At 42.9% G+C, this 26144-nt stretch overlaps 1 protein-coding gene across 4 annotated transcripts in view; it reads left to right on the top strand.

Moving 5' to 3' along the window:
• The window catches only part of TSPAN4 (tetraspanin 4), a 436791-nt gene that overhangs the window by 83020 nt on the left and 327627 nt on the right, over positions 1-26144 (top strand). Inside the window, exon 3 of one of the 4 annotated variants that reach the window (XM_055814221.1) lies at positions 25783-25887. The exons of 2 other annotated variants lie outside the window; for them this stretch is intronic. In XM_055814221.1, coding sequence (XP_055670196.1) covers positions 25850-25887 — 38 coding nt within the window. In that variant the 5' untranslated portion in view covers positions 25783-25849. Of the gene's footprint in view, positions 1-25779; positions 25888-26144 lie in introns of all 4 variants that reach the window. One more of the 4 variants, XM_055814220.1, reaches the window with a different exon arrangement.

Below are 26144 nucleotides of genomic sequence, written 5' to 3'. Positions count from 1 at the left end.
CAGCTGGTCTCTTAAAGGGCACAGCTAACTTGTCACATCCAGGCTACCGAGTCACTGGTTCAGGAGCTTGGCTCAGTGCTGTTATTTGCAGTGAAGTGCAAAACACACTTTCAAATAACATTTATTTTTCAGTAATCCACACTTGTATAACTTGCAGCCTTGCTTTTAATTTGTTGATAATCCAGTCTCAGTTTTGCACCTCCCCAATTGGGCTCTCTCAGCCTTAGAACGCTGTCCAACCAAAACTGGAAACGGTCACTCTTTGTGACCAGCGAGCTGTTCAGAAAGCTTTGATTCTTTGGTTTGAAAGTGCTGGAAACCTAGAACATAGATGGCAAATCTGGCCACCTAAGCCAACAAACAAACCCATTCAATGCACCAGAATTTTTCAAGATGAAGTAAAGCTCTGACAGGAAGAGAGCAGTAGGAGACAGTTGTTGGTGGGGAAATCTGACAAGTTAGTTTATTTTTGATGTTTTAATTGGATAGGTTGAGAGACAGGGAAAGAAAAGATGATTCTGGAGACAAGAGTCCTGGGAAAGAGAGAGGGGAAAGTAGTTGTGAACATGACCAGCAAAATAATCTACTTCATGTGGAAAGTTCATTTAAATGTAAATTACCCAAAGTGATATTTTTTTTAGTGGAATTTTTAGCAGCACGGTGTATAAAGAAGTATTTTTCCTCTTGTTTAAATATGTGATGCAGACAGCTGTAGAGAGCTATAAACATCCCCCATCTCTCTACCTCCTCACACCCACTTCTTTCCTCTAGGCTCCTTGGAGCTGTTCCCTGCAGCAATGCTTCCAGGTAGTGACAGTTAGGATATTCAATTCAGTCACCAGAGCCCTGTCAGGGCCAATTAGTATCCTAATGACTGGCATGTACCATCTTGATAACATTCAGTCTGTGCTAAGTACCAGGGGACCCAGCCTCTTAAGAACCCATCTTGTCCCATCTGGCCCATACCAGTTGTATAAACCTGGTTTAAAAAAAAAAAAAAAGAAAAAAAAGAAAAAAAGAAGAAAAATTCCATTTCATCTTGTCTTCTGGGTCCCAGGGGCTTCAGCACAGAACAAATATACTGTCCTTTCCTTTAGCTAGAAATGATGAATCTTGGCTTAGGGGGAGGGGACTTAAACTGCTGCTCTTGGAGATACTGAGTACTTGGGGACAAAGCTTCAACTCAGGCTAAGCAATGCAGTACTCATTCTTCAGAGCTGTGTTGAATAAGAGCAATCAAAGACCCAGCCACATAGTCTTTAAATATTCAGTATCTGGCTAGCATGAGGACTAGAGTGGTACTTTTTTCTGAAATTACTGCTACCTGTTGTTGTTTGGTGGTCTGCTGCAAGATCCACTTCATGGTAGACTAGCATCTGCAGTCAAAACTGTGCTCTTATCATTCAATCAAACCAGGGCTGAATGCTGTGCAGAGACCTTTTCTGTAGCACAGACCAGGGCATGCAGGTGAGGAGATTTAGGGGAGGGGTTGCAGAGCTGCTCAGCAAGGTCGGAGCATGGTGGAGTGCCCAGGGTGTAAACCTGCCACTCGAGCATCCTTTGTCAGCGTGGAGATCCACGAGGCTTTGTACTGTGCTGTGTCAGGCTGGACGGGGAACGTATCCTCTGGCAGTGGCAGAGTTAAATGCTGCAGTATGAAATCACCCTGTTTCTGTGCTGCATTTTATTGTTTAGTGGCAACATACTTTTGTGAGGAACTTGTGCATCTATGCTGATTTTCAGCCCGAAAAGTCAGTGTTCCTTCTTGTTGCTGTCTAATCTTGCCATGTCCTAGCTCTTCAAATGGCCTTAATGAAGTGCTGTGATGCCAGGGCCAGCTGGTTGGCATGTTGTGTTATAGCTGGCACAGCCACACTGGGTCATCTGGAGGGAGAGGTCAAAAGTTTAATGGTCCTTAGGAGAAGCCAAATCACCCGTGATGCTAAATAAATCAGGCCAAAGAGTGGCTGAAGGGCAGTGTGTTACGGTGGTTGGACTGAAGCTGCAGTAGGGAGGGTTTCGGTTTATGGGGCTGTGGAGGTGGCACCATAGCATAACAACCTTAACATTGTATTATTTGAAATGGCATTACTAAGATTCTGGGGACAAAAAAAGCTTTCTTCCCCATTAGAGACCGCAAATCCCAACTGTGAACTCTGGAGAGCGAGTGAGCAAGAATTATTATTTTTAAGGTCAGAACTATTCTTAAAACACATGGTGAAAAATACACCTGCCATCCCCCAACCCAGCCTGTGAGACTGAAAGGCAGCACATTAACATATCCACATGGTGCAGAAGTTATTTTTAATGTTGCCGTGAGAATTTTGTCTTTTCCTGAATTTTTTGAATGGCATTTGCATTTACTATCAGAATGCTGTCATATTGCTATCATGACTATTTAAATTCTAATCTTAATGTTTTGATGTGATCTTCTGCAATGTCACAAGAACTTGATGGCTAGGAAGGCTGCAGGTACACAGACAGGAGCACTGACATTTGTTCAAGTATTTGTGTGTACCTCTTGTCTCTTCTGGACGTGTCACCAGAAGACCTAAGCCTTTGTCCTGGAGCCCCTTTTCAGAAGCGCTGCTTGGAACGTCATGGTATCTGTTACAGTCTGGTTTGTATGCACCGAGCTGCTCTCATTGTGCACGAGGAGTAGTAAACCAGCAAGGCTGACTTACTGCATGCACACAAAGTGCCCGAGACCAGAAGCCCTCCTAAAGTGGCCCAATGATTTGAACTCTGCCTCTTGTGTTCTCTTATGTGCATGACTTTGTGGGTACCTCTGAGGCTGAATGAAGCCCTATGTCCCACTGTTTCATCCCTGAAGCATCCCCAAATCTGACATTATAGGCCTGACAAGATCACAATGTGCTGCTTTCTCCAGGTCATCATGCATTAAATTCTACTCAAGGTTACAGTTTTTCTTTACAAACATAAAGGCCAAAAACTTAACCCTAAAACATAACCTCCAATAAAAGGTTGATTATTGTATAATGATCTCTCTTGAGAAGCTTAAGTGCTTAGTCAAGTGTCAAATATAGATAAAATGGAGAGAGCTGGCAGAGCTGATATAACAGATGGATGATAACAGGGCAGTTTTTCCCCACATTACTCTGCCTACATGCCTAATGCTGACCTAGAGCTGTTCTACCTCCCCCATCAGAGAGAGGAGGTAGCTAGGTTTCTGTGGCCTCTTTAAGAAGTGGATAGTGCCCTTCAGCTTTCCAAAATGCGTATGAAAACAGAGCATGCAAGCTCCCAGGCAAGGGTTCAGGGGCTCCGATAAAGATTTTGGCAACTGTGCATGTACATCACCTGAAAGCCAGGGACTGGTTAGTTTGTCCGTGCTGCAGAGAGGGGCAGAGCCATAGCGTGAGCTGGTCCTTCTGTACTGGTGGAGCTTCCTGGTGTAGCTGTACTGATGGCCTTCAGAGCCATCTGGTTTCTTAAGATTGAAGCTGGAGGCTGAGAGTTAGGGGTTTAGGGCTGAGGCATGAGTGCGATCTCTAACTGCCCAGGAAAACATAAATATTGTTGGTGTGACTGCGGATGTATCTTTTATGGCCAAATCAGCAAAAATCATTTAGGTCGCTAACTCCCACTGATCTCAAGAGGATTAGGTGTCTACACGACTTTGTATATCAAAACCCTCCCTGCTTCAGTTCTTTTGTGGTAAAAATCAATAAAATACTACCTCCTCTTTTCGCCTCCCAGCCTGGCCATGTGAAGGTACCAGAGATTTATCCTCAGGATTTGTTTTTAAACCAATGGGGGCATGCTCTCAGCTGGGGCTCTCATCACCAGATAATTATTGCCTTATGTCAGAATACAGAGCTGTCGCTCAAAGTTTTCTGCTCAAGCACATAGTCAAAAATCAGAGACTGCGGCTCAAAATAATATGTGGTCAAATCAATAATCTGAACACACTGTGGTTTTCTGTAGCGTAGGACAATTCCCAGAGATTAATGTAAATGTGAAAGCCTTTCTAGTGGAAGCAAGCCACAGGACTGCGTGATTGCATTAGACACTTCCAGTGGCTGTGTAAAGACTTGGCAACCACTTATTTTTGTAACACATTTATTCTTGGTGCAGCTCAGACCCTAGCTCAGTGATGAATTACCGTAAACTTGAAAATGAACTCCTTGTCCTGGTGTCAGGATGGATTGTAATCTTAAAGGTGATTTGTAAGAGAAAACAAATATTTATTTAGCTCGTGACTTTTCTCATCATATAATGAGTAAAGAGAGCACAAAAAGCAGATACTTCTTGAAAGTGTCAGTGATGGCTGAAGGACTACTAACATCATGACTCCTAGCGTTTCAGAATATCAGATCTGTGCAGTCCTTTGAGACTTGTAAAATTTTCTTCTGAGTCAAGTGCTGTTTCTTTTGTGTCTGCTTCAATTACACATTCTGGAAAAAAGCCCTTTATTTGTTTCAGTGTCCTTTCCACATAAGGTGTAGAAACTTGCAATGTCTATTCCCAGGACACTTGTGGAGGGGACTTGCAGTTGGCTTTGCCAGTTACTAATGCTGGCTGCTGAAGACGTAGGAAACAGAGAGCTCAGGGCTAAATTTAAAATTTCTCCAGTTTCTTGGAACGAGAGAGCTGCCATCACCTCGCTGCTCACAAAACTCATCCTTTTCAATTGCAAAGGCTGGTTTTAATCCCAGTTGTCATCCATATTCTTTGTTCTGTACAGCTTGGTTTTTACCCAGTGACCAATAAGGTCTTGCCCCTGATTCATTACTGTAAATTAAACTTAGAAACCACATGGTCTGATGCGATGGCTGATTTTTGTCCTGAAGCAGAATATCCATCCTAGCATTTATATTTTTGAGGTTTTGCTTATTTCCCTCTCCACTCCCATGCTTATTGCTTTTCTTCACTCATTCTCTATGTATATTTTGAAATACTTGAGGGATTTTCACAAGTCTTTGTGGAGTTAACTGTGTACCTTGTGCTTATTAGGATAAATGTTTCATCATCAATGATCTTGAATATCAATAGTCAGTTAATAACTTATGCTCATGTCTTGTATTGAATTTGCAGTCCACATCGTTCCTGGTGTGACATCGTTGCATGGTATTTAGAAGAAAAACCTTTTCAGGAGTGAAATGCAGACTGTCTGACTTCGACCTTGGGCACGTTGTGGGCAGAGCTGGTCTGCTCAGCTGTAGGAGACCGTAGCTACATAGCTTCATTCTCCTGTGGCTGCAGCAGCTTGAGAGGACATATGTGTGCAACAACTGTCAGGTACTGTGGCTCGCCTAGCACACTGTAACCTGATTGATTTGCTGTCATTTGCTGGTGGATCTGACACCCTGACACACATCCCTTGGCCAGTCACATCTGTATTGTGTTGCAGGCTCTGGAACTGGTGTGGGAACTACAATTCTGCAGTGGTTTTGCATGAAGTGGAAAACAGAACTGCATTTGGTTAGGTATGGAGTGAGCAACAAGTTCCAGTGGGTAGAATTGCTTTTCTTATACAATATATTCATACTCTGGTTGGAGTATTTTCAGTTGGCTGCAGATTTGTTGTGAAACAGTACGATGTACTTGTGGCCAGCAAGGAGAGGGTGTCTGAGCTTGGTGTTGCGATCAGTGTGTAAGTTGGAGGTCTCTGTGCCAGGTTCTGGAATAGGATTGATAGCAGGACTGCTATGCAACCTGTGGGCTGCTGATCTCTGGATGAAGAGCTGCCAAAATATGGTAGTCCTGTTGCTAATGAACAGCAGGCGAGACTGTACTTTTTTCTGCTGTTTTTATGCTTCTTGAGCTGTGTCTCATCCTGAACAAGGACACTGGAGTTTAGTGTCAGATGGATGAGTTCATAAGCCTTGCTGTGTGCAGCCCTGGGTGGCTCAGGGAAGGAGCTGAGGGGGTGTATGGGGGAATAGTGGCCAGGACGTGAGCTTTGAGGACCATACTCTATTGTTGCAAATTAGATGAAAGTAGGTTGGTTTCTTTTCTGTCTTTGGGAAGGACAACGAAGAGTTTAAATGCTGTCACGGGCTGCCTGGAACACAGCTATGCTCTTCTGGTCCATTGTGGCTGGCTGGCTGGCTGCAAGCTCAGACATAACTTAAAATGTTATCCTCCTAGGTTTTCCAAAGTTAAGGCTCCAGGGCACAGTTCTAGAACAGTGATCTGCAAAATTTCTAGCTGTGCAGTTCATTCTAGTCTGTGTGGCTCCTGAGACAGTTCATTGTCTGTGAGAACTTCGTGTTTTTTCCCTGTTCCAAGAATGCGGTTACAAATACTGTATTTCTGGCTTATTGCATTGAACATTTTTTTTTTTCCTGTCACCTCACTGGGCTTCCTTTCCCACCACCCAAATGCAAAACACTCGTCTTCATTGTCAGCTCTTCATATCCCACCCCTGCCCTGCATATCTTGTTCAGTGCAGCACTGAGACATCACCCCCCTTCTGCTGTCAGTCTTGAGTGCTCGTTTGTCATGCTTTTCCACAAAGACTCCTTCATGTTTTCTCCCATGTCACATCTTGGCATCCAAGAGTAGTCCTGGCTAAAGGTCAACAAAGCTGACAACTTTTCTTTCCTTAGTGCTCTCCTGTGCCACCGTCAAGCTAGGAGATGATGAGACAGCTGCTGCACAGCCAGCTCCAGGCATGGCCCGGGAAGCAGTTGCTGGAGGGGGAAGCTGCGGGGGGTGACAGAAGCTGTCCATGTGCCCCTTTCTTTGCCATGGCAGTACCCTGTGGCTGCCCAGGCGGGAGTGGGTGTGGAGGGTGGGAGAGCACTGCCAGCCGGGGCTGGCACAATCCCTGCTCCTTCAGCAGCGGCAAGGCTGCCTCTGCTCAGCTCTCCTCAGGGTTTGGTAAGGGCTGCCTTGCTAAGAACTTTGAGCTGGCAAGTGATAGCATCGTGACAGTCTCCTTCATAAGTCTCCTTCACAGCTGTCTGAATCTGTTCCTCTCTTGGGGACTTGGGTGATGTCCCCATTATTGTGTGCCTGCTGCACTTGGTAAGGTGCTTAGCAAAATACGCAGGAACTGTGAGGTGCTGCTGTGGTTTAAAAGCTCAGCAGTTTCTTCAGGACTTCCACTGCTGATCACTATATGCTTGATTCAGGTCCGTCCTCTTCTCTTGCCTGCAAAAAGCACGGTGAAATTTAAATTTTGCATGACAGGGAAGTGCGTGTTTCCTCATCAATGAGAGAAATAGTGCCAGTTGTGGTTTCAGTATTAACAGCAATCAAAGCCTCCCTAAAACATTTTTTTTTCTCCCTTCCTCTCCCTTGGCAGGCAATTTTATGGACTTATTTTTATCTCATTATGTTTTATATGCCTCAGTTGTTTGTATACTTTATAAAGCCTCTAAAGCAGAATTATTGAATAAACACCCTAATGTTGGACCCATGTGTTCTCATGGCTGGCTTCACATGTTTGTGTTTTTTTTTTTTAAATATCTGTTTACAGGACACAGTGTATTATATCCCCTCCCAACGCTTGCGCTCCCCCAGAAAAGCCACAGTTGTCTTCAACTGCTTTTTTGTTTAGCTGGTTGTAGTTCTGTTCTAACCTGGGAATGATTTCCTTTTCGTGTGGCAAAATGATATATCCAGCTCTGTTATTGATATACGTGATTCATAGCTGAGGGTCTGATTAAGAATCTGCATGAGACTGTGAATCTTTCCATTGATTTTCAATAGATTTTGACTGTACCTCTAATTGCCTGTCGTTCTCTGAGGATAGGTGCTGCTCTGTTTACTTTGCTTGATGAGGTAAGGATCATTCTGTTCCTTGGTGAGATGCATTCCCAGGAGTCTTCCTTTTTTTTCCACATGTACAATGATCACTTTATATTTTAGCAACCTGAAGTTAATAAGTGCTGCAGCGTTAGCTGTGCCTTGGAGACAACGCTGCTGTAGTGCAGAACCTTTGTGCCCATGGGTCTTGCATGTTCCTCTCGGCTGGGGTGCAAGCCGGTGACTGCGGCTGCCCTCAATCTACATCAAAACTCCCACAACATTACTTTTGTGAAGGGATGGCGTGCCACTCTGTCCTTTGCTTATCTTGCCCATCTTTTATGGTCGGTCCTTGTCAATTTATAGTTACTGTTGTGGGTTTTTTTTTTTTCTGCGCTCCTCTTTACCTTATGTCTCATTGATGTATTTGCAACTTCTTTTTTGTATGTTTGGCTTTTCTGTCCCCATTTTTTTTACCCCAGTGGTTTTTACTCTCAGCTGTGTGGATGTCACTTTCTATATTGCTCCTTGGAGTTTTATGGCTTGTTTTTATCTCCTGTAGCACTGGACAGGCAGCTGGCCCTCCTCTGAGGAGCTGATTAGGTGCTTTGGGTGAACATCCAGCTAGACAAAGATGGTCAGCTTAGTCTTCCCTGACAGCCAGGAGCAGGATTTGCATCAAGATGGTTCACTGATGTAGTCACAGATCAGGCACGGGTTTAGGTGAGCATTCAGAGGAACCTGGTGAGCTTGAGGAACCAGCAGCGAGACCAAAACCAATGACGCAGAACCAAGGTCCAGTGACACGCTTTGTGGCCTTGTTGCAATGTCCTTGCTCCTTTTTCAAACACCCAGCACTCACTCATGTAACCCATTATTTCCAGTTACCAGGCAAGGTTGCAAAATTGTGGAAACAAGTAGTTACGTGCTGGTCTGGGCTGTGTGACTGCTTGCTGGAGCTCTGCAAATTTTCTGTTCTGATCCTGAAACAAATGCCTCTACCTGAACAAACAAACCATCTTCAGACACCCTGGTGTGCTGCTCACGGTGGAAGGGCAGTGGCGGTGGTCATTATATCTTCCAAATCTGCCTTTGTGGTTCTCCTGTGCTGACAAGTCTGCCCATCAACGCCTGAGTGACTGCCCCCATCACAAAGCTTGCCTTAGTGATACCTCATCCTTATTATCTCCACTGAGACTTTGTAGTGACATTGTTAACTTCTGGAAGGGCTGAACACGTGCCTGTTTTCTGTGGGTTTTTGTTTAGGGGAACAACACTGCGTTGTTTGCTGCTTGGAGTCATGTCTGGAAAATATTTATGGGCACCTCGGAGAGCAGCTAGGAAGTCTTTATTTCTTGAGAAAGTTGAGCCTCTGCAGAATCTGAATCTTATCTGTAGCCCACATTAATTTATTGCATTTATGCCTTGAGCAGGCTGCATTTAGTATGTCAATTGAATGGAGAGATGATTTAAAAACATGAAGTGTTCTGGAGAGAGATTAAACTGTTTTCTTGTTCAGTATTTTGTGTATCTCTGCCTGCCCTGAAAATTGAAACTGCAAATATTAATAAATTGACATATTTGCTAGTCTCATTGTAATGATACAGCCAATCCACAAGCAGTCAAATGATGAGTTGTACCTTCAAAAGCAGGAGATATTAAATCATGAAGTTATTTCAGCATTGGGATTTGTTTTTAATTTGTCTTGTGCTTTCTGAACATTTAGGGTTAGTATTGCCAGGCTTTCTTCTGCAATCAGGAGGAGCAGAAACTTGGTACTTTTTTTTTTTTAAACCGGGCACCGCTTAGGAGACTTGTAGTAAAAGTTGACAGATCTACAACTTTCTCTCTATCCTTTCAGTTGTGATTTAAAGAAACAGCATCCTGTGACAAGCTATGAATAATGATAATTGAGGATTCTTGAAACAGATCTATACTTGGCACTTTTTCTCCTGTCTGTCTTCTGTTTTCTTTTTTTCCCCCTCTTTTACCAAATTCAGAGGTTGTCTTATTAATACCAGCCACCACTTTCTCAGTGTCTGTGCACCAGGACCACAGTGCTTTGGACAGAAAACCTGGGCAGGGATATTCCAAAAACTTCCTCAAAGGCTGTGTGGCAATTTCTTGTTCTTGTTTGATTCTGGATATTTTGTGGGAGAATTATTTTCCTAATAGTTTGGTGGCGTGTTAGAGCTGTAGTACTGTACTAGAGCCTGATACTGATAAAACATTACTGATACTGATAAAAAAAAGGTGTTAAAATAATCAGGGTAGCCAGATTTAGAAGCAGTTTGAAGTGTTGCAGAGGGTCTCTCAGTGCTGAGTGACCAGGTGATAACATGACAGGCAAAATGCATCATCAGTGAATGCAAAGTTTTGCATATAAAAATAAAATAACCTTCTTCGCTTCCGTACCAAAACCCCACAAAGTATTTGAGGGTAGCAATGATGAGTCATACCTCAACTAATGCTGCTTGGGGAAAGTTGCTCCTAGTAAGTCTTTGGAAGCATTAGCTCCATGTTCAGAGATGATTAAAGAGGCAAATAAAGTGAAAGATATTTTTCTACTGTGCGTGAATTCATCAATTTCTAGACTTGTCAGCCTGGAAAAGAGGTAAATGAGAGGTTGCGGGTGAAGGCTAATGAAATCATGAAGAAGGCAGAGAAGATAAATTAGGGAATGATTGTTCACCTTCTCATAAATCAGACATTAGAAACCATCCAGTGAAATAAGTAGTAGTTTTAAAGTAAATGAAAATATATTTTCCTGCAATGTGGCATGGAGCTGTGGAACTCATTGCTACATCATGTTGTTGGGGCTAAAAGCGTACACAGACTAGAGAAATTCATGGAGGAGAAATTAATGGAGGAAAGATTCATGGGCTATTAAACAGAACAGTTCAATGCCAGCCTCTAGCTCGGGAGCCATAAGCTTCTAATAGCTGGAAGACTTTAAGGAAAGGGACGCGCCAGGAGGAAGGTCGTGCTACCTTCTGGCTCCTTCCATCTTTACTCCCACCTAATCATTATTTGGGAGTGGATGGTGAGCTGCTTACACAGGATGGCAGCTTCTGTTTCTAGTTACTTGGTTTGTGTATCTGAGCAGCTTTACCGGGTTGATAAGAAAGAGCTTAGAGTCATGTGAGCACATTCCCCATGTCTTCCCATATGCATACACATTATTATTTTTTTTTTTTCTGGAAAGCTTTCCTGTGTAACTGGATTGCATTGGTTTTATTTCAATGCGATAGGATCTCGATGCAGGTCACATCCTACGAAGCCCATGGAGCTGCACTGAGGAAAACCTCCACTAGTTGTCACCCAATCCCTATTTGAAAGCTGACTTCAACACCCAGTCGAGCTCTTTTTAGCTTCCGTCAAAATGATGTCCTGGGACCCAGATAACAAACACCTGTGACAAATTTGGCCACGGAGTCCTTCTGAAACATTGTGATAGGAATCGGTTTAAATCCAAGAGACGGCAGCCTCTGCAAGCGATGTTCTGTGGGTTTTGGCTTTCTGAGTAATTATTCCGAACAGCAAGTTGTCTGACGTCCAAACTAGGCTGGGGCCGGCGTGTCAGCCGCTGTACGCGTGCTGTGTGGTAACTGCTCTCTGGAGGGGTGGTGATCTCAATGGACATGTTCCCTCCTGGAGGAGAAGCTGCAGAAGAAAGGGCTATGGCAGCACCTAGCTCAGCTTGGGTTTAGTTTTTGATGGATGTTTTGTCGGGGGGAAATCTGCGGGACTGAAAATCAGGAGTGTGGTGCAAGGGTGCTAGAGTGATGAGGAGGATGGAGCTCTGCAGAGGTATTGCGCAGCTCATTCCCAGGATGGCTTCCTTTCTCTGATTTCTTTCGGTCAAAAATCCAGATGCTTGGAATGTAAACTGTTTTACAGGTGTGTGTTTTGCCTGCTTTATTTCTTTGGTGCTTGTATTCAAAGCCAGCGTGAATCTGAGAAAAATAATAAATTCCATAAACTTGATAAGCATCTTATTTCTTTTGTCATGTTTAGTTCTGCCGTCACAGGTTCACATGTAGAGCACATGTTTTATTGTGTTAGAGGTAGTGTTGTGTTGAATAAATGTTCTGTACCAGTTGGTGCTTGACTCTGTGAGGTTAGGAAGGGAGAGATGCTGATTGTCCTAAAGAGGTTGCAGTCTGAGTGAATCGCAGGAAAATGCAAACACGTCACAATTCGGGCTTCTAATTTCTCATTAATTTAGCAAAATTATTTTGTCCTTCTTTGTTTTGATGGCTGGCCAGCTTGTCTTGCATTTTTTTCTCTTCTACCAGACTTGTGCTTGGCCTGCCCCAGACCTTCAATAGAGCACAAGGGGTTGCCTGCTTGGCAGGCTCATAAGGAAAAAGCATTCTGTTCTTTACATGCTTTGGTTTCACTGAACGTATATTACTTGGGGTAGTAATCAATGATGGAGTCCATGAGCAAGAGCAGTTACAATGTCCTCTACCCTCCTCTCACCTGCTCACTTGTCTGTAAGTACTGTTATGCCTCTACCTCATGGACTCTGGGAGAGAGGATGGAATACAGAGCAAAGCAGCCTGTGCTGTGTGGCTGGAAAGGTCTGGCGTATACTTGTTCCTACGAATCAATTGCTGTTTTGAGTCACTCAGTGCTTTAGTAGTAAGCGAAAGCATGTTTAAAATGTGTGTGTGTGTGGGGAAATCAAACCCCAAAATTCCCAAACAAAAAGCTCCACCACAAAACCCCAACTGAACCCAAAACAAAACAAAATACAACCAAAACAGACAAGGAAGAATACCCCCAAAACCCATCCACAAAACCAAATCAAACCCCTCTCATTTTTTAGAATTTAAAGAAAAGGATTTTATTTTCATCAAAATTCCCTTTCTAATGTAATGAAACTGAAAGAATTTGTTTGTCAATGACTTGTTCATTTTAACAGTAAAGGTGTTGTGCTGAGTTAGTGCTATAAAATTTAATAGAAAGTATTATTCAATCCTTTTTCTTTTCTCCTCTTGAAAAGGAGCTAAGAAAATCAGCTCAAACATAATTGCTCTCAAGGTGTTTCTTCGAGGTTGGAGAATGTTTCCTGCTCCAGCTACCCATTTCCTTTGAAATAATTATGTTTTGGAAATGCCGTGGGCCCAGGCCATCCAAGTGAGTGTCAAGGGAACGAGGGACTGTTGGAAACCAACGGGCAGGATGTTTCTGCACTTTTATCCCAGGACTTGGTATGTTTCACTTGTATGCTGAGATAAGTGAGATGAGAAATGTGCTTTTTAAATCTCTTATTATATCAGTTCCTAACTTGATTGTTTTGTTGAAACTTTTATTACACATCTTTGTCTAGTATTTTCTTCATTCTTTAATTTTCTAAAAGCCATTTGAAAACCGTTGAGATTGGGCAATCCCCTCTTCCATATATCTTACATTTTAAATGTTGGAGAAAATGATCAGAAACTTCTTATTGCTCTTGATTGCCTTTTAATTAATTTCTACTTTAATTAAGTCTCACTGTTCCTCCTTAAGGGTATTGTTCGGGAAGTGTTTTAGTAATTCTGCACGAGCAGCATCTGTGGAAGTTTTTGGTTACTTTGGCAAGGAGGATTTTCACTAATGGGAGCAAATAGCACATGATGAGGTTTGCTGCTCTGGTGTCACCTGGGCCAGCTTCGGGGAAGCTGTGGGGCAAAAGTACAACCCCAGAACTATACAATGCCTAGGAAACACGTTACTGAGGCTGGAGCAGCCTTGCCTGGTGGTAATCATTGCACTCATAAAGGGACCATTTCCATGGTTTATGCTGCACTGCTCAGAACATTATTAGCCAATTTGATGGCTTCCTTGATCCAAGCCATTTTGTAATAAAATCAGAGGTGCCAGACAGTGACGACTTAGGTGCTTACATCATGTCTTCTGTGGTGGCAAAAAGTCTGAGGCAGGGATCAACGCGTTATAACGCGTGAGAGAGCTTACTCCAGCCTGCCTGCCTGCATGTGAGAGGGTGCTGCTGCCAAGACCAGAACTTCAGGGGCTGAGTTAGTACTCTGTGACACAGGTAAAATTTGACCAGGAGAGGGTCCTTCAGTTGCTGACTCTGCATTTTAACAGTTGCGCAACAAAATTTGGCTCTACCACAACCAGACCTTGAGCTCACGTGAAAAATTCGTGTGTCATTGTAACATGTAAAGTATGTGCTAAACTGAACAGCTACAGCTGAGAGTAAGTCTGAAGTGAAGCTGATTAACTGAATTTAAATCTTAAGGATCACTTTGAGGAGAAGTTTAAAGAGCAGTTAAGTTTTCCAGACAAATTCCGTGCAGAGACAGTGTCTCGATAACTTGGTAGCAAGGTGAGAGAAGCCTGGGAAGGCTCTGCCAGCATGTCCGGTACACTGGATGTTTATTCAGTTTGGTCGGGCCCCACTGCAGGATTAGTGAAACGAAAGTGCATCTTCATATACAGTAGTTAAACTCTCAGTAGAGAGAACCTATATCTCCTTGATCGACACACCTAAAGCATTCTGCTTCCGCAAAGGTTAGCATTAGCCAGAAGACCCACATAAATAACTTAGCTCAAGGCATTGCCATGAGCATGATATAATATGGTTGAGTACCTCATGGTGATCAATCTCATATGAGGTCACTCTTGCACAGAGAAGCAGAGATGATCTCCTGTCTTGGTATGCATGTCTGCAAAAAAGACAAGTTTGGGGTTGAAGTTGTGTACAAGGCTGTCTCAACCCTAGCTGACATTTTGGGTATTCAGCTGTGAACAAATGAGAGTCTGCCGTATCAGTTCATCAGGGAATCTAGCAAATGAAAAACTGCAGTAATTAACATCTTGCTGGTGTAAAATCCTACTGAAAATACTTAGCATCTGCCATCCAGCAATCTTAAAATACTTAACAAGCTTTCGACTTGCTTATGAGGAGGTAAACATCAGTATCTCCCATTTTACAGAGACTGGTATACAGAACCGCCAAATGATTTTCCCTAGTCATATGCAGTGAACCAAAGCAGAGTTCTTTGATCAGGATTTTAACGTTAATGTTGGAGGTCTTTCCATACATGCAATCACAGTTATTACAACTGATAGAGCAAAGTCTTACCTGCTGTAGGTGGAATATGCTTTGAAGGAACTTGTCAATCAAAGAGACATCAAGTACCTTTCTGTGGAAAAACTGAAGAGTCTTATGCTGCTGTGAAAGAGAAAGAGCTATGGCTGTAAATTAGTTTCTTGCACCGATTTTTTTTTTTTTCATCAGTAAAAGAGCAGAACTGATTGAGGAAAATTTTCTTTCCTTAAGAATTAACAATCAAGAGTATAAGGGCACTCTTAAGGGTTAGAGCCTTACTTAGCTCATAAACCATATCAACATGCTGTATGAAATGGGTTATTGCAGAAGCAAGATACTTGACAGCAGTCAGATCAGCAATGAAGTGTAGTTTGACCAAGATCTGGTTGAAAAGAATTGAATAATTACTGCACATTGTAAAGTATTTCAAGTGCAACATAAAAGACTCCTTCACCTTCATGGAAATGTAATTGCACTTCACATAAACCCCTGGAAACTTGTAGCCAGATCTTGCTTTAAGCTTAGGTGGGATGCTGAGGGAGACATTAGAAAGGTATTTGGGGGTTGTATAGCCCAGGTCTACATATTGATATAAACTCTGAAAAACTATAGGCAAACTTTGATGAGATTGAAGAGAGAAGAAAAAAAGATGAAAGAACTGAAAGGAATTTAAATTTAGTGTTAAAAGAAGTCCCTGCTAGTTCAGTGTATCCTGGTATGCTTTTTTGGCATCTTGCTTACAAAGCTGTACCTGGAAAACCTAATCATGCTTAGAGAAGTAACCTGGAGTTCTGTTGCAATGACTGTATCTCTGAGTCTGCCTAAAATATCTAGTCAAAGCAGGTGACAAATACACGTATGATTTCCCTTATTCTGAGCTCTGGATCTGCAGTACTCCATTGCAACACCATTACAAGATTCATAGCATTACCATAGTTTAAACATAAAGTTGGCTTTTTTTCCCACAAGAAAGTTCCTCATGAAGTCACTGAAATGTAGTTTATTTTTAAGATGGTATGTTTTACGTGCCCAGTCCTGCAGATGAAATCACTGATCACATACTGCAAGTGTTAAACACTGAAACTAAATATAAGCCAATAAAATTTGCTTATCTTCCTGGTGAAATGTAGTTGAGGAGGGGGGCTGTGACAACCGTTTTGGATGATACAAGTTTGAAGGGTGGGAGGAGGAAGTTGATAAGACCCTTCTGTGAAACTTCAGGAAGACTGTGAGCGCAATGGTTTTAGTGCCATGTCAAGGAATTTGACCAAGATACTTGCATGAAGGCCCATATAAGATGTTTGTTACTATTTATAGACTTCTATTTAAAGATTTCTAGGTGGCTGAGTTCCAAGACTTCTGTTATCCTCAGTTTGGTCTGGCAGTCAGAAAGCGTGTGGTGATGATTCATCAGGTGTAGTGAGCACAAATACATTTTTGACAGATGCAATTAAGCTGTGTGTCTTAGCAACATTTTTCTTAGCCACAGGTCAGTGTACTCTCCATTTATTCAGGGCTTTCTTTTAAGTGACAAATGGTGCAAGACAGCTGTTTCAGAAATAGGACTCATTTCAGTGTCAGAGGTGAGAAAACACTTTTTGTTGTGTGTAATGGAAAGGCCAACACCAGGGTCCCCGCAGACAGAGCTTCAGAAAGCACTGCAGCTTTATACTATGTGGGAGAACTTTTTGTCTATGAAAGCAAGGGGTAGGGAGCACTCCTTTCTACTACAGACTCTGGATATTGTATCTGCCTAGTACCCTGCTAGCACTCATGCAAATAAGCAGTCTGACTGTTACACATCACCTGTGGACATAGCGCCAATGTCACGTCGCTCCTAACCTCTCTGCTCTGGGACAGTATATACCTTTTATTCTAGCATGTGACCTGCTTTGATACCTGGCAGCTCCTGGCACTGACTTCTCCCCCGTTGTCCTCCTGTTGCCATACCAGCTTTCTGCTTGCTGGGTGAGCCACCACTCTTATGCCGGAGTATATCTCGGGGCTGAAATCTACAGTATAGCCCTAGCCCTGCAAAGCCCCAGTCCCATTTGAAATGTGGAACTGTTTTAATTTTATTTTTTTTAACAGCCTGTTGGATACCAGACTGTTCCTCAGCACTTTTGTTGGTTGCCTTTCTTGATTTTCACCTTGAACAATGCAAAAAACCCCAGTGGATTAGCCCAAATCAGAGGCTGAGGTCTGCTTGAAACACTGGACTGGAAATGTGTAGAAAGATATATGCTAGTTTCTCTTGGTGATCAACGGTAGGAGTTCCCAGACATATAGGAAACCTTTTCTCGGCAGGGGAACAAATTTAGCCTTCTTCCCTTAGTCCTTGATCTCTGGTAATAGAGAATAAAATAAATCAAGCATTCTTACAGCATGTGATCCCTTTATTAGGAGTTTGTTTCCTGACAAGGAATAGGAATTAGAAGGCTCTTGTTGCTTAGACTGTATGCATGCTGCCCACTGAGAGCTGTATAAAGCAGATGACTTCATATTTCATGAGAGCTTTCCGGCAGTCTTCTGTGCTCTATACAGTCCTGTAGACCAGCGTAAGTGTGCAGGAGATGGTAAGGAACAGAGGAATGGATGTCCTCTCTGAGCCTCTGTGTCACAATAGACATGGTTAGGGGTTAGTGATTGATGGATTGTCTCTAGTAATTACATTTGCAGCCATCTAAAGGCACAAAACATGATGTACCGTTGACAGTTGGAGTTACTTTAATTAACTGCTTAAAATGCCAAATCTGTGGAACTGTTAAGAGAGAAAAATGCCAGATGTTTCAGGTATGGTAGATATTGAGAAGGGATTAATTAATAATTTGTATAAATATGTATTTTCTATGAATAAAGCTCGTATTCTGCAAAAAAATTATTAGTTCCGTGTACTAAGGGTTAGTGAGGAGAAGCTGTTGAAAAAGTGATTAATGCGTTTTCACTGCACTTTTTATGAATCGCATAAGCGCAGTGAATTCCAGCTTTCAGGGTCTCATGTTAAGTGATTCCACAATGCATTTCCTGTACTCTTTAGGTATTTATCTATCTATCTGTATGTATTTATATGTGTATATATAAAAAGTACAATAGAACAGCTTCATAGATGTGGATTTCACAGAGCCACAGACGGGTCGGGGTGGGAAGGGACCTCTGGGGATCCTCTAGTCCACCCCCCTCCCAAAGCAGGGTCACCTCGAGCAGGGTGCGCAGCGTCGCGTCCAGGTGGGGTTTGAATGTCTCCAGGGAAAGAGACCCCACAGCCTCTCTGGGCAGCCTGGCCCAGCGCTCTGTCACCCTCAAGGTGAAGAAGTGCTTCCTCACATTCAGAAGGAACCTCCTGTGTTGCAGTCTGTGCCCGTTGCCCCTTGTCCTGTCGCTGGGCACCGCTGCGAAGAGCCTGGCCCGTCCTGTCGGCACTCGCCCTGGAGAGATGTGTGTGCATCGATGAGATCCCCTCTCAGCCTTCCCTTCCCCAGGCTGGGCAGGCCCAGCTCTCCCAGCCTGTCCCCATACGGGAGATGCTCCAGTCCACTAACCATCATCACAGCCCTCCGCTGGCTGCCCTTCAGCTAAAGGGCTCAGCACCCACGTTGGTGTCTGGCTCGGGGATGTTTGCTTTGGGCCGGCTCTGGCTGTGGCTCTGCTGACTGCCAGCACGACGTGCTATCTCATACTGTCTGCTGAGATCACTTGTCCATCTGTGTGGCTATAATCCCTGTCTGAATGGGAGCAGTGACTGTGTAGGTGCGGTGTTTTCAGACAGGGAGCTTGTGGTAACCCGGTTGTGTTTCTCTATGGACGTTTATACAATGTGTATCTGGACAAAACAGCAGCTGCTGAGATGCTCGTTACTAGTTGCAGTCCTAATTACTCAACAGCTGATGCAAACCGTTATCTGTGAGACAGATCAATTGCAACGTAACACAAAACTTTAAATTTAGTTGGTTAACTTTACTCTTCTGTGGTGGTTTGTTTTTTTTTTTTAATTATTTGAACTTTTCTTCTTGAATATGAAGCATTCTTATTTCACAGTTGCCGGCTTGCTTTATTTTGTTAAATGTGTCATTTCCCCATGGAGCTTTCATGGGCTGCTCAACTCAAGGAAACTGCACACTGTCTTCTGAGCCTTGGATGCTGCTCTTTCTAGAAGTTTGAAGTGTCTTTCTAGAGTTGCTGTGTGAAGTCAGTTATACCATTAGTTAAAAAAATAAAATCACCTTTAAAATTTGCATTTCTGGATTTTTTTTTCTTTGTTACCTTCAGAAAATGGCCCACCTTTCTTTCTCTTGAACTTAATTTAAAATCAGTGGATGCAAAGGGATGTGGAAACAGCCATGTGGAGGTCGGAAAGCCAGTTTCTTCTGGCTTTTCAAAATTTGTTAAGAATTCTGCTTCCTACTGACTTAAAAATGTTGGAAGACTTCACAAAGGAAAAGTCCGTAGCCTCACCTGTGTGTATAGGGAGATATTTGACTTAGAGTCTGTATTTTTTTTATTTCAGTTTTCAAAACTGAAATATTTCATTTAGATTCTGACATCAGAAGTGTAAATGTAATATGCAGAGAAAAAGTATGGATACTTGATAAATTAATGGATAAAATAATGAATAAAATAATTGAAAGTAATTTACAAATGAAAAGTGAGCAAACACCTCTTTCTTCTGGAAACATTGTGGGGTGAAATGACTTGTATCCGGTATTTATATTATTTTAATATTGTCAACATTGTTTTGATTTTATGAAACCCTAAGATTTCAGCAGAAACGCTTGTTTTGATGAGTTGTGGGTTTCTGAGATACTGTGCTTTTCTGTTGTTGCTGCAACTGCATTATTGTGATGTGCAGAGGCAGAATTCAGATTAGATTTTCAGAGTATTAACTGGAATCCTTACAATGAAGAGCATCCCAATAAGGTTAGTGCATTTCAACACATAACAAAGCTAATTCTGACCCTGTTGATATAATTGACAAAACCACAGTGAACTTTGCCCGGTTGAGGATTTCATTTGAATGATTCAAGGTTTTGCTTTCTCTGGTAAGCTGAAGCCCTTTGTTTTTGAGGCACTTGGTGAAGTGATTTTATCAGCGTTTGGTTAGGCTTTGCTTTGAAATGCTAGTTTCTCAATTCTGTTACATATCTTCTTTCTCTTCCCTATTCTGCTGGGCTTTGTGCCTTCACTTTGGAGTCCAAATGCAATATGTCATTAAGTTGGGAGGAGGCCGGAATGACATCTGTTTTAGAAATAAATGAAAGTGAACCCCCCACGGAAGTCCACCAGTTTCATTCCCTTCCTCAGCATCGTGGCAGATTTAAGAGCCCGAAGCCCCTACAAAGAGGCTGTCCTCTGCAATGGCAGTTTTCAGGCCCACTAGACTATAGTTAAAAAAATAAATTTCCTTTGAGTATTATTTCTGTGTAGTCAGACACTCTGGAACTTTCTGGGTTCACACAAGGTTAACCATTTCAATGCCTTTAGTGGCCAAATGCGGAGTAATCAATCAATCTATTGTTTCTTATAGTCTGTGTTTTTCTGGACTTAACTCATTTTAGTCTTGTGGTACCAGCTGAAGCTCTCTAGAAGAGAGGAGGCTCTCTTCTATCCCAGAGTTATTTTTCACATAGATTTTGCCAGTAAAGGGGATCTCTGTTTTATGTTTGAGTTCGTTTTCCTCTTCCAAGGTGTTCATTGTGTTCAAGGAAACGACAGAGCTAACGTGTAACTTCATTAAGGTCAAGCCATGAGTTCTACATCCAAAATTGGCACAAAACTAAGCTGGCGCTGGCTGAAGGTAGTGCAGGGTTTGGAGGTCACATCACAGTATCGTTGTGGCTGTGTCTTCACTGACATGGCTTAATGTGCCCCGCAGCGGTTACGAGATGCCCGATTATAGTGATGCCTTGCACGTTACCCGTGCTTGCTCTCTGCAAATGCCAGTTCCTTCTTGCAAAGCGCCGTAGTATTTCATAGCACTCATATGCGGTCTTAATGGGGGTGCGGGCGAGGCTGTCTTAATGCAGTGCTTATAATTAATCCTCAGATGTTTGGGCAAACACCTGGACTGCACAAATACGCTATAAACTGTAATTATGCACCGATGTAGTTGTGAGAACTGGGCGATTCTACTGTCACTTTGCTTTTGAAGCCATGATCATCCTTGCCATGACCCAGCTTGATAGCCTCATTCTTGGTGGGGATTTCATTTCACTGTGTTTCGTACAAACATGCTGTAAGTGATGTTGAAGAATTTAGCATCTAGATGGGCAAGAGAGAAAGGAAATATCATTATAAGTCCTTTCAGAAATAGGACTGAAAAAATGGTAGGCTTGGGTCAGGTCGATGGGAGAGTGGCAGCTGGACCCAGGTCAAAGACTTGGGCAAAGGGCTGAGGGTCAAGGCTGCCCAGCCTTTGCACAGCGCTCCTGGCTGTTCCCACATAGGCATTTGCCTGATGTGTGTTTCAGTGGTTATTTGCTTTTTCATCTTGTTACATAGCATCAAAAAGTACTCAGCCAGATGGGCTGTTTGATTTGTTGGATGTTTCACTCTTTTATGTTTAGTTAAGTCAATATATGTCAATTTTTCATCTGTAAAGCAGAGCTAAAACTTTTCTGCTTAATACTGTGCTGTGAGGATAAATTGAGAGGTTCATTTCTTTTTTTGCAGTGTCAGGAAGAGACTTAATATGGTTTAAAGATGAAAAATAAATGTTTTGGATCCCATCTCTCCCAATATTACATGTATACTGTGTATCTGAAGTTTTTGCTCACACCTACCCATATACGATTTAAGTAACACACATTTTAAATGTGTTATCCCTTTTGGAAAGCGGAGGGTAACACCTGCTTATTCCAACTTTCATTGACCTTGTTTCATAAGCTTAAGAAGGGATGTTGCTCTTTGGAGGCAGCTCGTTCATACTGCTTCTTAAATGTTGGGAGGATGTGTTAAGCATGATGTTGGGTGACTTGAGATCAGGAGTCAGGCTGTCGATCCCAAAGGGAGAAAACATAATCTCATGGCTAAGATGAAAGGCTGCGGATCTTGCATTAAGTCCCTCTCTTTGCACATCCTTCAGTATCCCAAAGTCATGAAGTGAGGGAGCTTAGATTTCCCTGTCTAGTCTAGGTGTTGTAAGAATAAATTAATTGGTGTAGATGAGTCACTCGAATGCTCTGGGACTATGGGTTATTTAAAAACCTAAATTTATCACTGAGGCCAGACTTTTCTAAAGGGCTCAGCTTGGCTTTTAAGCTCATGCCAGTAGTTGTCTTACCACTGTCATTTAGGATTTGTATCACAGCTGTGCCTAGAAGCCCGCATGGACATCAATAATGTATTACACAAAGGCTTATTATCCAGGAGGCCTTGCCCTAAAGAGCTTGCAGTCAAGTCAGAGGCAATAAATGGATATGAAGAACACAGGAGAATGGGGAGGACATGGCAACGGAGAGAATCATAGGAGTTATTGTGATTGTAGCTTTAAGTTGGGCAGGAATCTCTACAGCAGCATTTTCAACAAATGTAAGTAGCACAAGATTGCATTTATCAAAAAGGAAGGGAAGAGTTTTCAGTAGCAAATTTCCTAGCAAGATTATTGCCAGATTAGTGTGCAGAGGCCAGTCCGTCTGTGCACTGCGAGGTATATTTCCACCCTAAATTGAATTATTTTAGCTGTCAGCAAGTGCTTGATAATATAGTGATCTGTGCTTGGGAGATTTGCTCTTTATATTAGTGTTGTATTGCGTTCAGTGTTGAGGCTAGACAGAGCTACTCATCTTTACGTCATGGTCCCACGTGGACTCTCTTAACTTAGTCATGAGTGGGCAATTAAATAAGAAGAGAGACCTTGTCAGCTCCAGGCATTAATATAAATCTTGGTGCTTGTAATACATTTACATGGCTCCCCCAAGTCTATCTGGGCTTATAACTGTCTCTCTCATTCACAAATCTTCTGGGATATTGACTGCTCACTTCTGCTTTGTCATTCTCCAAATCCAAATTTGGCCCAGGAGATAACCAGCAGTAAGTTTTTTCTGACAGGCAGTCCGTAAGCACAGGCATTTACCCGCTTTGGTGTGCGTCGGCGTGGCCTCAAGTAACACCCAACACTCTGCTGGGGAAACAGGGGCTTGTGCTTAGCAGCTTCTGCTCTCAAATTTCTCTTGTTCAGATGCATTTACCTTTAAATGGCGTAGAGTTTTCAGTTCCCAGTGGCTGATACAAGGCCTTTGTGAACAGATTCGGTGATCTTTTTATTTAGAAAGAACATGTGTCTGCATCGTAGGGCCCTGAATGAATGGTCGCTATGTCTAGTTTTCACAGGGATTTCAGTAAGATGCTCTTCCTAATTTCTTTACCTTAATGACCTGGAAGTGTGTTAAGGATATAAGTATAGTAGTACTCTGGTCCTAAAGCAGGCATGATCCAGTAGTTAAGATGACTCGTTATGCATAAGCCTTTATTGATGATCCTGTGGAAGGTCCATGAGCTGAACGGAGCTTGAAGTTTGATTTACCCTGGAGAAACAAACATCTTACAGAAGGAAAGACAAGATGTAGACATGTTGAAACAGAATAGCAAAGAGATGCTGTTTGTGCTCTGTTTTTTGCTCTCCAAGTTAGAAGTCTTCCATTAATGCCTGCTTCAGGACTCCCATAATCCTACAAATAAATGCTGGGGCATAATTTTATAAGTAGTCTGCGCTGGGAGGTGGGGACTTAAGCCTTCATTCTTCCAAGTAGATGCACATTTCACTGGGTTTTGTCAGAAAGATTTTCTGACTGCTTCAGAGCCTTAAAGCAAGTGTTGTTTCTGGGACTTCTTCCCTTCCTCCCGTCCCTCCACAGAAAGCAGCATGGTAGCATCCACCAGGACGGCTGATAACCTTGCTAGGTATTTGCATTTCTAGTGTAGATGTGTTGTGAAATCCAAAATAAGCTTAAGAGATAATGTTAGCAGAATCAAATATTGTCTGAGGCTGATGTCTCTGTGGCTATATAAAGGATATTTGGGTTGTCAGTGTGTCTTTTGACATCAAGAGATAGGGATGCTGTGATAAAGCCTTGTTAAGGTGACTGTTATACAAAATGATTGGTGTGCGTTTCTGCGCTGCAGCTGATGAATGTTGCTGCAGAGGCAGAAGCTGCCCGCTCTGTATCTTCATTGATCTTCTGTTTTCAGATGTGTTTTGATAACCATCTCACGGCAAGGTGCAGCCAGTTACAGAACAGCTGATCATGACAGTAGGGGACTGGATGGATGACAGCACCTAGGTCTGGGTGGCCGATGTGTTTTTCAAATGTAGCTTTCAGCACTGTGTAGCTGGGCATTTTCTTCCAGTGACTGGCACAGCCATTCTGTATCACTTTGGACTCAATTTTGTCCTCATGTGCATGTGAACCGTTCACAGTGAAGTTGAGTTGTGCATGTATGACTGTGAAGGCAGAATTTAGTTCAGTCTTGTGCAAAAGTTGGGTGGCAGCAGCTGGTGAGAGAGTCAAATGGTCTGTGAGCTTGCTGTGCCCCTTGCTGTCTTTCCCTCGCCACCTTCCCCTTCTGTCCATCCCAGGTGGGTGCTAATACAAGTGCCGCACAATCTGCTGGAGCTTTGGGGTAGGTCAGAGAGAGAGATGATCTGCAGTGTTAATTCAAGACATGACATTGAAAGCTGGAAACATTCCCAAGTGATGAAAGATTTACGTGTGTGCGTGCTTGTGTGTATATGTATATAGTCTGACTGATTGATGTTTGGTTTTTTTTAAATTCAATTAGGACAATGAACACAAAACATTTTCTGCTACTGCAGAGACAATATTTACAGCTGAAACTTTTATGGTGACAGTCCCTCCGTAGCATACGTTTCAGAGTATTGCTGTGCTGCTGACTACGGCCTTTCAAGTCTTTGTGGTAACAACCACAGTAATATTTTCCCTTTCTTTACTTAGGTCCACTATGCTTGAGGTGTCAGCTACAACCTTGTCAGTAGGTCAGAAATACTTTGCCTTTCTTGTACTGTTAAATGGAAGGGAGGCTCCTGGCATGGTGCGAATAGTCTGCCATCAGTAAATGGATACAAATTAATTAAACCTCTGCACTTTTCTTGCTCACACTTTATTTTGTCATTTCCTAAAGGAACGTTTATTGTCTACATGCTTAATCATCAGGCTCAGAGTTGCTTTTCAAGCCCTGTTTTGTTACTGAGCCATTCTGAATCCCAGCCGAGCAGTTCCGCAGACGTGTGTGCAGTGCAGCCCTGACGCTATAGCAGGGGTCAGCGGAAGGTGCTGACCCACAGCTCCTCGCTCCATTTCGGGACGCGAAGTTGTGGTGGCTGACTGCCCCTGGAGAGGGAAGTTCCAACACTTGCACTGTAGGTGTGAGTCTGTATGAGAGACTGATATTCAAGAGTAAACTTCCGTATTTGTTTTATCTTGCAGTTGCTTGGCCCTGGCTCCCCAGAACTGATCCTTCCCCCCCCCCCCCCCCCCCCCCCTCAGCTAAGCTTTAATATGGCCCATGCTCGTGGGTCTGGCTTCCTCCCATGAGCAGCCCTGTTAATGGCCATGGAGGGCCTCGGCGTTAAGCAAGCACGTGAATGTGTGGAGGGCAGGGGCTGAAGCCCCAGCGTTAACATGCCACACCTTTTCGTAAGGGGTGATCTCAAGTGAAGCAGCTATCACGCCATTGCTGGGTAAATGGGATTTTTGTGCCTGACCAAGTTGTCCCCTAATTCAACAGAGATGCAAATGAATGACGTTAAGTTATAGCGAAAACGTGCAGGAAATATTTAATGTAATTAATGAATGTGTAATTTAATATGAAGAGTTAAAGATAGTTTGCTGCCTTCATACTCCTTCTGAAGATTTACAGCAAAGGAGGCTGGGTTACCTGCTGTCCTCTGAGTATTGGGCTTTGAATATTCATCCAGCCAATCTTCCTGATTGACTAATGTTCCCAGGTGGCTGCGTATGCACTAACACCAATTCCTGCAGCAGGTTTCCTAGAAGCTGATACTGCCTGCCTTTACCTGCAGCTGAGTTAGCCACTTGTCTTCTGGTGGAGATGGAGGCCCATATGAGTGACTTCGCATCCACAGAAGTGTAAGACACAAATTCTGTAACTTGTTCATCATTATATAACTGAGTGCTCTTTTTGGGATGCTTTGCCAGCAGGTTGCACAGGAGTTTGATAGCAGCGAGGCAGTAAGACTCACCCCGCTCAGGAGGTGGATATTTACTGGAGCGCAGGATTTGTGCATATGCCTGTTTTCCCAAGAGCAACCTCTTTTGCCTCTTTTTCTAGGTTATTCTTGTTCCAAGCCTGCCTTTTTGCAGTGTGGCCCTACAGACAGTGTCAG

The sequence above is a fragment of the Falco peregrinus genome, chromosome 9 (assembly GCF_023634155.1).
Source record: "Falco peregrinus isolate bFalPer1 chromosome 9, bFalPer1.pri, whole genome shotgun sequence".
NCBI classification, from domain to species: Eukaryota; Metazoa; Chordata; class Aves; order Falconiformes; family Falconidae; genus Falco; species Falco peregrinus.
This window is presented reverse-complemented; position numbering and strand designations above follow the sequence as displayed.